Genomic DNA, 13,101 nt, shown 5'->3' with positions numbered 1-13,101 from the left:
TCAGCACCCCTCAGGGTTTGACCCCCATGCATTCTGGGTGACAGAAGTGACATAGGACCGCCTGTTCCAGCTTTACCACAGGCTTGGGAGGAATGAAAAAGATGTGCTCTATTAAACCTGATGGAAAAAAGGGTACAAGGGGTGGTCTGGGGCATCCAAAGCACAACAGGCAGTCTGAGGCATTCAAAGCATAATGGGTGGTCTGGGGCATCCAAAGCTCTTATGGAGCAACCGCTACTTCTTCTTGCCACTTTTCTTCTTGCTTTCAATCAGCTGCAGCCCCTGCTTCTTGATGTCTTCCCGGGTGAGGACAAGGCCATGGTCTTTGTCAGCAAAATCAAACGGGTCTGGTGGAGAGAGGAGCAGGCTGGGGAGGGTCTGCAGGGCCACCTCCGCTGTGCCCGTGTCCCCAGGGAGAGCTGACAGGTTTTGGAGGGCTAGTGGCATGAGGGCTCTCCCGAGTCGGACTGCTGACTGGCTCTTCCACCCCAGCATCCCAGGGTGACCTGCAGGACCTGGTGATATCACTGCTGTGGCCCATCCCCAACACTGCTGGGGCTTCCTGTGAAGGCCTGGAGCTACGGGGTGGTGGGTACAGCTCCCACTTTGTTAAAAAAAGGTGGTAAGCTGCAAAAGCTCATTGCCTCCTCCAAGAGCATCCAATAGGAGGAGGCCACAGGCAGAGCCAGGCACTGGTTATTCTTCACAACCAGGTGTTTTTGAAGATGAGGGTCTCCCTTCTTGCCCCACAGCATCTCTCCTTGTCCCTGCTGTCATGAGCAGGCTCACTGCCCCATGGGCTGCCTTCGTCCTCCCACATCCCTACCTAAAACCACCATCTATGTTCAAAGCCTTGGAGACAGCCAAGGTCAGCCCCAAGGTCTGGAGGTAACTCATGAGTTGGAGTCTGCTGGGATAGTGGGAGACAGGCAAGGATGCCCAGAAATCCCAGTGGGCAGGGGCTGGGACAGTCGCTGTGGGATGAGTCCCTGCTGTGCTCTGCTACCTTGGACCCTACTGCCTATGTCCTCCAAGGAAATCTTCAGGTTCTGTGGATCATTCGTGGTTGTTTTCTCCAGAAAACTTCTGACCTTCACAAAAGTCTGTGAAAGACACCCTGGGTTAACTGCTGAAGGGGAGGTGGGTGTTACAACCCAAGGGGTGACCCACCTCGATGTCCCCCTGCGGGGAACACCCTGCATTGCCCAGTGTCACCTGGAGCTGAACTGCTCCATGGCTCTTCCCTGGGGCCACCTCCATCCTCCCAGCTGGGAGGATGGCTTGGGATGGGCCATCTGGGAGAGCCCTGTGTGGGTCCCCAAAGACCACAGCAGGGATAGAGCCCACACACACCTCGTTGTCCTCGTCAGGGCTGTGCCTGTCGGGGGGCAGGTTGGCCACCTGCTGCAGCAGGTACTGCAGCTTCTGCTCACAGTGTTGGAGCTTCTCCTCCACCCCCCTGGCCTTGACAGAATCATCCTGGAGTCAGGGAGAGAACAACCTTGGTGGGGAAAATGAGCCACTTTGGGTGATGGTGGCTGCACCAAGCGTTACTGCACTGTGCTGTTGCACCATCAAGCACCGTCCAGGGCCATGCTCACCCCAGCGCCACGTGGGTACCTGGCCAGGCATGGTGATACCATGCAGATGGATGAAGAGGTTGTCGATGCCATTTTCAAACTTGAGCAGGAGCTCCTGGTTCCTCAGCATCTGGGCTCGCATCTGCTCCAGCCGAACCTCTTCCCCCTGCAGGTTCATCCTCAGCTCCTCCTCCAGCATCCTGGAGTCAATGACATTCACATCCATACAACTGCATAGGGGTGCAGAGACACCCCAAATCTGTTGCAAAAGCTGCTCAGGTTGTGTCCCCCCTGCCGCAAACTGCAGAGCAGAGATGCTGCCTGCAACCCAAATCCATGCTGCTGGTACTACTTCCCACACCAGGCAAGGAGCAAGGGTCCTCCTGCTGCCACAGCAGGAGCTTTGGGTCCTCTGCCAGGACCAGAGTTAGGGGAGCACCCTGCTGAGGAAACCTCCCAGTGTAGGAGGGGTGGGCGGCTGCAGCAGGACAGAGAAAGAGGGGCCCTGTTGGGACACTCGTGATGCACATGTCCTGTGCCAAGGGTTGTGGCCCAGTTGGCGCAACTGTCCTGAGGCCAGCAGCACCTGGTTGTGTTGTGGGGCTGGTGAAACTTCAGCTCAGCCTGCTTCAGCTCCAGCTCCTTCAGTATCCCCTTCAGTGCCTGCTTCTTCTCCTTGCACTCCTTGACATACTGATCCAGGTCCACTGAGGTCTTCTGCTGTGCCAGGAGCCTGCCGGGGATGTCCTGGCCGGGGGAGAGCATGAAGACTCAGCCCATGGGGCTCCTGCAGGGTACAGGATCCGGGCTGTGGCCTCGGGAAGGTTTCTGCACCACAGACCGCTGCAAGCTCATGTCATGGAGTAAAGCAGTTCCATCCCTGCCCGCACAAGATGGGCTTTGCAGGGCTCCAGGGGCAGAGGAGAGCAGTTAACCCCGCAATGAAACAAGGCAAGCAGAGGGGTCTCAGCTCCCCAGGGCTCAAGCAGCCCCAGGTTTTACCGGAGATGGGTTTTTACATTACCCAGAGGCGGGAGCACTGCACCGCAGCCTTGGCCTTCTCCATCTTCTCGGTCACCCAGGCCTCATGCTCCATCTGGGACTTGGTGGCTTCCAGGTTGGTGTCTGGGGTGGGAGGGAAGGAGCAGGGAAGGATGCCTGTGGCTGTGCCCGTGTCGCACCTCCCTGCACCCCACCAGGCACTCACCCCCCAGCAGTTCCTCCGGGTGCAGGGTCGGGAAGTCCACGGTGAGCTCATACCTGGCTTGCTGCAAGGACGTTCATTGTCACCCCCAGAGCTGTTGGCACCCTGGGAGAGCTGGTCCTGCAACCCCCCTGACCCATGGGGGGCTCGGCACTGATGCCTGCCATCTGCCCACAGCCCTGCCTGAACCGCGTCCCCCCTGAACCGCGTCCCCCCAGCTCACCGCTCTCAGATGCTTTTCACTTGCTTCCTTGAGCCAGAGTCTGTCAATGTGCATCTTCTGGGTGGCCAGGGACTGGTACCTGAGCTCTCTCTCCGCAAGGAACTGGGTTTCCATCTTGGCCATGTCCTCCTGGAGCATATCAGAGAAGGGAGAAGTGGCTGCCAAAGCTAGAATGGACCTTTGTGAGCCAGCTGAGCTTCTGGGATGGCCAGTGTTAAAAATGACCCCCCCTGTGTAAACAGGCTGGGAAGAAAACTGGGCAAGGAGGGCTGGAGGATGCAGCATGCTGCCCTCACCATGGCTTGTGTTTCTGGCAGGCTGTCCCCAGCCCCAGGGCAGCCTGGCCCAAGAGCAAGATGTAGGAGGAGCTATGGAGGCATTCGGATGCTGTGAGCAAGCCCAGCTCAGTCTCTTTTGCTCTTTGTTGCAGGAAGGCTCACCAGCCCAGGCATGTGGTGCTGTCTGTGGGCTCTGGAGGATGAGAGAGGGCCCCAAGGTACCCTGGACCATCTCACCTTGGTTACATCAGCAGCTTTGAGGGCATCCAAGGCCATGAGCTCCATGTCTTTCAGCTCCCCATGGTACAGCTTGGCCATCCCACACAGGAGGTCTAGGTGCAGAGGCAGGTGGGCCAGCTCCTGGGACACAAGGAGCCACAGCGTGTCACCCCACCAACCCCCAGGGGTCCCCTGCACGCTGTGACAGGGGATGGAGGGGAGTAGGAGGACCTTGCCAAGCCAGGAAGGCGTTCCACCAGCACAACCCCTGGGGCATCTCATTGCCTTTGCAGGGGGAGAGGGTGGGATGATGGTGCAGTGAGGAGGAGCTCACCTTCCTCAGGACATCCTGCATTGCCAGGTACAGGGCAGTCACCTTCTGTCCAGTGTGGACTTTTGTGAGCATCTTCTCAATGTTGTTCTGCAGCTGGCGAATCACCTGGGGCAGAGGTCAGAGGGGGGGGGGACACGTGGCAAGCCCGCATGCCAAGCTCAGCACCCACCCTGGGAATGCAGGGATGGGGGTTGGATTAAAGCCCCCCCGCAGGTGCTGCCACCCCCAGAAAGTGTTCTGGGTACCTGCACCTGTGCCTGGTGCTGCTTGTCATACATCTCAGCATCCTGCAACAGCTGCAGCCGCCTCTGCAGCTCATCTTGCGCTTGCCTCCGCTGCCTCATCTGGTACAGCAGCATGTTGCACGTGTTCACCCGGTCAAAGATGTCGGCCAGGAGCTTCTCCTGGGCCACCTGGATGGGCACTTGAGAGTTCACCAGGCTGGAGGCAGGGCTCACTGGGCACCCGGGGGAGAAGAGGGTCCTTCCTGGAAAACCTCCCCCAAAGCAGAGCCAGGGCCACCAAGGCGTTGCCCCAGGACATTGGAGCAGGACAGAGTCTGGGAGAGCTTTGCTCTGGGGGGCTGGTTGGGGTAAGGCAGAGGTGGGCATCAACATCTGCTGACAGCAGTGGCAGATCGGGATTAGGGACTCTGTGTAATGCAGACCCGAGGCTGGGTGTCAATAAAATCGATCTGTGCCCCAGATGCGGATGGTAGTGGAGAGCAGTAGCACTGCTCTGTCCCTGCAAGAGGCCCTGGGCAAAGACAGCTGGGCCAGTGCCTCTATCTCCACAGACTTGTAACCGGGTCATAACCTTGGGACTGGCAGTGAAGGGCAGAGACAGCATCTCTCTCTGAGGGATGCAGCTGGACCCCACAGGAACCTGGGCAGACCCGGGGACATGTGAGGTGGGATGCCCAGGAGCTCTGCTGGGGCAAAGGATCTGCTCAGGGAGCTAAAGAAGGATCTGCATGGATGGGTCCCAAGGTGGAAATGGACCCATGGGACCGCCAGTGAAAACCCTGTGTTTCACTGCACCAGCCCTCTGGGGCTGTCCTTGTGCCAGCGCCAGGTCCCTCCACTGTGCACCCTGTTCTTCCGAGCATCCCTGGAGCCCCAGCCCCCTGCAAGCAGCCTGTGTGCACTGGACCCTGCCGTTACCTCCACCGTCTTCCTGGCCAAAGCGATGCCCAAGTTCTTCTGCGCTCCGCAAGCCTCCGAGACGGTGAGCTTGTTGCACTGTGGGCAGGAGAGGGGCAGAGAGACCATCACTGCCAGAGGATGGTCACATCTTATTGCTGCCCTGCACTGCCAGCTCCTGGAGAGGACCGCTGGAGGAGCTGGCTCGGCAGGACCAGCACAGGCGGGTGTACAGCAGATGGGACCTGCTGGTACCTTCTGGACAATGCCCAGGGAATGGATGTCCTCCTGCACCACCTCACGCAGCTGGGGGAGCAGCTCTCTGTTCTGACTGAGCTTTTCCTCACGTGACTGCGTGAAAAACTTCCTCCCTTGCTCTAGAGGACATTAAGTCACTGTTGGTACCATGCAGAATGATGGGGCAACCAAGAGGCCCCCGCCTGCCCCAGGCCATCCCCACAAAGCTGAAGGGGCAGCACCTTGCAAGGTCATGATGGTGCGCAGCTCCTGGACGCGCTGACTGAGGTTTGCCTTCTGGCCCTGCATGGTGCTGGCAGTCCTGCCTTGGCCCTCCAGCCCTCCTGCATGTGTGGCAGCCATCACGGCTCCACTGCTCGGTGGAGTCGTCACCGGGCAGTGAGCAGGGACGGAGCTGACCTGCCTGCGCCTGCGGAACTGTCGTCATGGCACCTCCAACTGCCACACGCCGTACACCTCCTGCTCAGCCATCGCCGCCCACAGCCCCTTCCTCTCTGCTTCCACAGGCAACAGATTAATTAATAAGCAATTACTGAGCTCTCTGAGGTAGCCAAAGGCAGGACAGGCAGCAGGGATCCCAGCTCTGTTTCCTATCACTGAGGCTGCTATGGCAGTTGCAACCAGCCCAGCTGGGCCCTCCAAGCAGCACTGGAAACAGGGCAAGGACAATTTCAGGGAAAATATGTGTACACGTATACCCAAACACACTATGAGCACTCTCCTGGAAGCTGCCAGCTTATTTCAAATGGCAAGAGGAGTCTATTACTACCTAGATACATACCTTCAGAAATTTCAGTTAATTAGTCGGGAAAAGATTGTGCAGCAAGTTACACTCCTACTGAAACGGGCAAGAACAAACCAGCTACCAACGCTGATATTTATTTTGATGCTTACCATACATTCTTGCTGAACTACAAATATGACAAGAAATGCAAGCATGTACATTAGTTGACAAATAAAATCAAGCTCCCTCTACTAGAGAAAATCCTTAACGTTTGATTTGCAGAAAGACTTTATATGGAAATTGCCTTCCTATCACCACGCTTGTAAATCAGCTTAGATTAAGTTTCTGAAACTCAGAATCTTTAACCTGCAGCCATCCTATTGTGCTCTAGGTGTTGAACATAGAAAATGAAGAAATTACACGATTGTGAATTCAAGTATTTACCAACACAATGTCATCTGAGGCTTTTACTCAGTGTCTCATTTGCAGATTTATGAATTGCAGGTCAGTGTTAATTGCCAGTGACAAGCTAAATATCAACATTATCATCTTCAGTGTGTCACAAAGTATGCATGAAGAGATGGCCATCTGAAAGACAAGCAGTTAAGGGCTTGCACACATGAGGAATCTGTCCATGCATGTAGAGATCTCTATTTAGTCTGTGTCCACATGGCAAATACAGCAATTATGCCACTAAACTTTCCTAGGCAGCACTTAAACACCATGGAAGGTTACCCTGGGGGCAAGAGAAAGCATTTAAAAATGGATAAAATGGTTCAAGAATTTCTGTTTCACTGGCCCTCAGCAAAACTCACTCTATAGTGGCAAGTCCTTCCAAAATACTACTAAAGAAATTTAACGCAACCTTGCACAAGCTCATGTCAATAGACCGCTGCAGAAATCAGCCTCAAAGAGGAAGCCTTTGACTAAAGATCCAGTCCCGCAGGCCCTCTACACCTGACATGTCAAACCTCTCCTCCTGCAGTTGACTTCAACTCTCTGCTTAAATTCTAGAAAATTCACAACGTGCTAATGGTAGAAAGGAAAAGGTCATGTCAAGAGTACAAACCAGAGCTCTGTTTAATTGTCATATAATGGGCAGTCATGCGCTCTAAAAGTAAACAGCAAACAATGAACACAACACATGCTCATGTGGGAGAGAGATCTAGTCATTGGCTAGCCTGCAGCTCCTGACTTGCTGCACACTATCAGCATGGGAACAGGCACGTAATACTAAAGGCTCCTTAAATTCCTGCTGGTTTAGCTTTTAGTCATCCAAGGATATATACTTTGCCTGGTGGTTTGTATTTTTAGTATCTCCTTCTCCAGTTGCCATCTCTTCTTGTCTTCTTTGAAATACACAAGTTCAACTTAAAAGCATTTGTTTAATACAGCTGAAACAAGATTTAACAGAATTATCAAGAACTATATAACTGTGCCTCAGGAGCTGGCTGGAAATTCTGTGCATGTATTAGAAAGCAGCATAAAAAGACAGAGGATAAAGGACAGCTGCCAGAATTGTTCTCTATCACACTAAAAGCAGCACATACAGTTACCGCTAGGGAATTACGGCTCAACAAAGACCTGTCTAGCTCAATGGCCAGAGGCCACCACTGCCTGTTCGAGATTCATTTTATCACATGAATGAGAACAGCTCCAAAATGCAGGCTATGCCTTCAGCCTACAAAAAGCATCACCACAGCCAGAGCTACCTCCTATACTATTAACAAAAATAATTATTTTATTTCTTTATGTATCTATAATATATAAATAGATGATAATTCACTTTTATTAATGTACCTAAATATATTTTATGAATAAGTTATTTGGAGAACATTTTTTCTAAGTCAGCAAGTACTGTTATATCCAGTGAAGGAAATCTTTAAGAATGGTCCTTTAAAGTACTCTAATTATCAAGCAGCCAATTATGGAAGTCTAAGTCAGTTTTCACGCTGCCAAGAGATTGTTTTAGACATGATCCACACTTCGCACCTGTTTAGAAGTGAAAATGCAGCTCCCTTTTCTTAAGGTTCCTCTCCTCAAATACAAAACCCACCCCTCAGTGACATATGCAATCTTCCACTTCACACTGACAAAGTAAAAATGACTGGCACTGTATCAATCAAACACTCTTCAATAGCAACTCTTAAAGTAAACCAAAGCTAGAGTAACTTCCATATCAAGTCTTAACTCAATCCTCATTAGTGCAACTCTGACACAAAATGTTCCTACAGGCAAACCCATTTGTAAACCAAGCAAGTGTAAAATGATAAAAAAAACCCAAACCACCACACTGCATGGAAAAATCCCAAAGGATTAGTGTCAGAAAGTATTTGGCAGCAAGAGATTGGAAAAAACATGAAGGCCTAACAGAAGGGAGTGGCTAATGCCAGTCATTTCATAGGATGTTGTTAAAGTAGAACTGCTCCAGGACGGTTTTCATTATTCAAGCTTTTCATCTCCTTCCTCCACATCTTTCAGACTGAGCACTTCCAGCGTCCCTTTCCCTTTTGTCTCACTCCGGATCAGCTCATCAATCTCCCTGAAGCAGCCTGGGTCAATAAGGCACACCTGAAATATTTCACATTTCATCAGTCAAGCAACAATATTTGACTTTCATCAGTCCCTTTTCAAGGTCTAACATTCATTTTCACTAAAAAAAAATATTGTTTAGTTACTTTGCAGAGTTGATAAGCAATTTCTATCAAGTTATCTTTCCACAGAAGTTCTGCAGTTCCATTTACCCATGCTGGATGTCTTTTGACAGTTGGGATTGCTAGATTCTAATCTGTTCTCAGAAAGATTTTTACTAATACCAGATTTTGCTTTACCACAGGCTATTTTTTAAACAACTAATTAACCACTGTCAAAATACAGGCCTGACCCACCAAATAAATAAGAGTAACATTCCATACATGCAGAGAAACTTCTCAGTGTTGTAGGATAATCACTGCTAAGAGGAATTACACTGTGCTTCTCCTCAGCTTGAAGCAGCAATCTCTGCATAATAAAGGCTACTTCCCAGCTTTCATCACCAGGATTGTGTGACATTAAAAACTACTTGCAGTTTACCTAAACAACTTCCATGTATTAATTCATCTTCTAGTAAACCGTACAGGTGTAGTCAAATCAAGTATGAAACCCAAGAACTGCTTTATTGCTTACAATTTCCAACTGTTCATGGAAGTCTTCATTCTCAATAACTTTAATCAGCGGCTTGAGCTTCTCTTTCAGTTTCTTCCCCTCCTTTGCTGGAAGAATAAATCGCAGCCTCATGTGAGCACGTTCAATTTGCATGGTCTCCTTTAACTGTCTGATCACTTCCAGCGCCTGTAAAGACATTAAGAAGAAAGAGCATTTACACACCTGCTTAAAAAAACACTGCACAGATCAAAACCTCAAATCCTTTGCAATAGCTTTGGACACATTTCTCAGTACTGACCACTGCCACTCTGCTGCAGATAGTTTGCTGTTATGCTATTTTGATAGATTAACAAGAAAAGGCAGAGTTCTTTCTGTTTGTGATCACTTCAAATACTAAAAAAACCTGTCTGAAATAAAGTTAAACAGCAGTTATACTGCAGAACAACAGAAACCCATATGGCTCAGATGCAAAGCCTGATTTACTACCTCAATTAAAATAAACAATAAAATTTTTATTTCTGTTCCAGGCATATCACTGTTGCTGCTTTAATTAGTTTCTTTCTTTCTCCCTTCCCTGATTTGTTAGAAAACAAACTGCACGAGTTTCAGAGGATGCTTGTATCGAGCATTCAACTGCCAGCTGGCTGAGTAATCATTCTGCAGGCTTTAGACCACAGGGCTTGGTTGATCCCTCTGCGACTGCTAACAGAGAAGTTATACTTGACGACAACACCTCTGAGCAGAAGCTGATTTTGCGACAAAACTAACCTGCTGCTTCGTGCTCTTGTGTGGTTTGACGGAGTAGTGAATATCCTTCATGGCTCTTTCTATAAGGATTACTGTGTATGGCCTCTTTGTTTCAGGATTCACACATTTGTCAGCCACAATAGTTGCAATGTCTCTAAACATCTGCTCCAGCTGTGTGTGTCGCTCTTTGTCTGATACCTGCAGCTCCCCTTTTGATAGAATCTGGACAGTAAATAATAAAAAAAAATCAGTTAATAAATGTCACAAATTTGACTAAAGGCTGAAAACCCTAGCAACTGTGTTAAATTTAACAATTGCTTGGATGGTTTGGTTAGATGTGAAGCGCAGAAAAAGAATAATCATATTAATAATGTTCATCATTACAACAGACAACACTGGAAAGATTTCAGAGAAAAAAACCACCACTGAAACACTCATCACCCACAACAAGTCCACAGTTCACATCCTACCAAGAAGGACTAAGCAATTAAATCCGCTCTTAACACTTAATTGAACTGTCCAAAGTAAGCAACTGTTCCTTTCCCTTCCCTGCATACTTAATAATATATCTTAGGTGAGAAACTCTTCAGTGCTGGTTAACCTTTTTTCTCTGTCCATAAACATCAGTGTACAGAAGTTGCATGTTATAAAGAACACTCAGAACTCTTTCCAGCCAGATGCACATATAAAATTTAAGACTAATCAACATGAATTACCACTGCTTTCTACCCATTTCTTAACAAACAACCAACCCTTTCATCTATAGCAGCACTGCATTCTATGAAAACCTTCCAGTAACAAACCAACCTACTATGTCTGTGTGACCCTTACGTAAAACAGTTGGAAAGTCTTCTCCAAGCTTTTACAAAGCAAAGTGGTTGAAACCTACCATCTTACAGATTTCTGTTTGGTCATCCGTCCCAAATGCTTGAACCAGATCTTCCTTCTTTGCCACCTGGCCTTTGGAAACATTGACAAACACTGTATGCGTCTGCAGGACCTCGTCGAGATCCTTCTCCCTAGAGATGAAGGCAGGGTTAGAAAACTCATGAAGTCAGCAACGTAAGAGCGCAAGAGATTTTAGCAAGGAGAAACAAGTTCTGCTGCTAAGATCTGAATCAGGGGCGCTTGGGAACTTCTATTGCGCTAATGTCACTCCCCAGGGAGGGGCAGAGGCACCGCACAACGCCCCGGGACGCTCCCCCTTCCCGGCTCCACACGGGGCCCACCGTCCCCCCGGGCTTCACCGCTAGGCCCCAGGCGAGCTCCCCGGCTCCACAGCTGGGCCCCACGCAGGCCTCCCCCTCCCCGGGCTCCACTGCCTGGCCCCACGCAGGCCTCCCCCCCGCCACAGCCAGGTCCCCACACGGGCCTCCCCCACCACCCCAGCGGGGCCCCACACGGGCCCACGGCCCCCCCCACCAGCCGGCCCCCTCGGCCAGGACCCAGTGGTGGCGGTCCGTCACTCACGCTCCGCTGCGCCATCCCATGACCTTGTTGCGGTAGCAGGCTATCTCGAAGCGCTTGCCGCCGCGCCGCGCCCGCACCACGGCCACGTTGGTGAGGCGGATCTGGTTGGTGGGGGTGAAGATGGACATGGCGGCGACCGTTCCAGCGCCACCGGCGGGCGCGCGCGGGGCCGGGGGGCGGGGCCGCACCGCTGCCGGTCGATTGGCCGCCGCTACCCCTTCCCCGCCCCCCGTCGCTCCAGGAAAAGCCGTCCGGAGGGAAACGGGGGGAGTCAGCGGGGGGCGGCCGGAAGGGGCGGGAGGCGGCACATGGCCTGAGGCGCGGGGGCTCTGCCGGTGAGGACCGGGAGTGGAGGGAGGGAGTTCAGTGCGAGGGCCGGCGTGATAGCCGTGAGGGAAGGGTGTTCGTGTGTGTGGGTAATAACCGTGAAGGAGGGGGATGTGTGTGGGGGTGGGTAATCACCGGGGGGAGGGGGGGAATAATAGCCGTGGGGTGGTTACTGGAGGGGGGGTGGAATGGGAGGTCTGTGTGAGGGGCTTGTACAGAGGGGTGGTTAGATGGTTGGGGGTGAGTACAGAGGAGGAATTAAATGGGGTGGGCCGGGGGCGGTGCAGAGGGACAGGTACTGGGGTAAGCACAGGGTGAGGGACGGGGGGCAGCTCCAGCGATGGCCCAGGCCCCGGGGGGGGGAGTGGGGGGTACAGGGGTGAGGTGGAGCGGGGTACCTGGACTGCTGCAGGTTTCTGGAGCCCCTCTGGAGGGGTTGGCAGCACTGGGGCTGCTGACACAATGGCAAGTGCTCTCAGCTCTCTTCTTTTGGGAGGTTTGGTGTTGCTGTTGGAGGGGTGAAGGGCATCTCTTCAAGCGTTTGATCTGGTATTGTACATAACAGCCCAGGGGAAAAGTCAGATAACAAAGTTTCCGGTCTCTTGGAAATACTTGCTTTCTGTGCTCTTGTCTGATGTCTGCAAAAGCAAGATCCAACAGGACTGGAGGGGTGTTGTCTGTGTTTCTCAGTCAATAAGTGTCACAAACGAGCCTTATACGAGGTCCTGAATGTTTCATATGGAATAGGTAATCACAGGCAGTGCGCAAGCGTGCTCCTGGCTACAACATTATGTACCCTGAATGTTCTGAACCAACTTGAAAAATCTTGGTTGTTCTGAATCAAACCTCATTTACATGATAGAATTCTGAAAAAGTACTTTCAATTTAATACAGGTTTCAGTTTGACCTTGAAACTCTGGGTCAAAGCTGTTGTAATCAGCATGGCATCTAATGCATACAAGCAAGAGCTGTGTTCAGCAGCAAGCTCTGTGGACATGATTTCCCCCTTGAAATGGAGCTTGTTAGCTCCAGAGATCTGTGCTCTGTGTTGGGTCTGTGCAAAGCTAAGGCCAGTATGATACAATGGATGTTTCACAAGGGCTTTTTACTTTCAGACACTTGTGCAGCACAAGTATTTTCTGCCTTTCCTTATAACAGGAACCTGTCCTATCTAAGAACAACCCAGAGTTTCTGTGTGACAGTCTAAAACGTAAGCTTGGCTGCACAGATGAAACTCAGCTGACATACCCCTGAGGAGGTGAAGGCTCCTTGATTCACTTGTAGTGTCTTGTCTTTAGCCAAAAGCTGTTTTCTGCGGAGCCTGAGGAATAGCTAATGGCATGAGACTGTGGGTACTGTATGATTATTTTTTTTGTGCACTCGTTCTAAATTTATACTGTAGGAATCTGCTTTTGCTAAATCTGTGATATAATCTAGATTTAGATGTCTCA

At 51.0% G+C, this 13,101-nt stretch overlaps 2 protein-coding genes across 2 annotated transcripts; both read right to left on the bottom strand.

The window, feature by feature from the left end:
- Window positions 1-234: 234 nt before the first annotated feature.
- LOC104031547 (coiled-coil domain-containing protein 183) lies at window positions 235-5,526 on the bottom strand. Its single transcript, XM_009483569.1, has 14 exons — window positions 5,460-5,526; window positions 5,236-5,357; window positions 5,002-5,079; window positions 4,084-4,251; window positions 3,839-3,943; window positions 3,523-3,645; window positions 3,008-3,136; window positions 2,788-2,848; window positions 2,605-2,705; window positions 2,167-2,327; window positions 1,621-1,810; window positions 1,354-1,479; window positions 1,007-1,103; window positions 235-347 (listed from the first exon to the last, which is right to left on the bottom strand). The coding sequence occupies exons 1-14, from the start codon at window positions 5,524-5,526 to the stop codon at window positions 235-237; spliced, it is 1,641 nt and encodes a 546-aa protein (XP_009481844.1).
- Window positions 5,527-6,101: 575 nt separating this feature from the next.
- SBDS (SBDS ribosome maturation factor) lies at window positions 6,102-11,452 on the bottom strand. Its single transcript, XM_075719679.1, has 5 exons — window positions 11,324-11,452; window positions 10,743-10,872; window positions 9,875-10,075; window positions 9,128-9,292; window positions 6,102-8,533 (listed from the first exon to the last, which is right to left on the bottom strand). The coding sequence occupies exons 1-5, from the start codon at window positions 11,449-11,451 to the stop codon at window positions 8,405-8,407; spliced, it is 753 nt and encodes a 250-aa protein (XP_075575794.1). The 5' UTR covers window position 11,452; the 3' UTR covers window positions 6,102-8,404.
- Window positions 11,453-13,101: the final 1,649 nt, after the last annotated feature.

Source organism: Pelecanus crispus, chromosome 12 (genome assembly GCF_030463565.1).
Source record: "Pelecanus crispus isolate bPelCri1 chromosome 12, bPelCri1.pri, whole genome shotgun sequence".
Classification (NCBI taxonomy): domain Eukaryota; kingdom Metazoa; phylum Chordata; class Aves; order Pelecaniformes; family Pelecanidae; genus Pelecanus; species Pelecanus crispus.
Note: the sequence above shows the minus strand (reverse complement) of the source record. Positions and strands in the feature narration are given on the sequence as shown.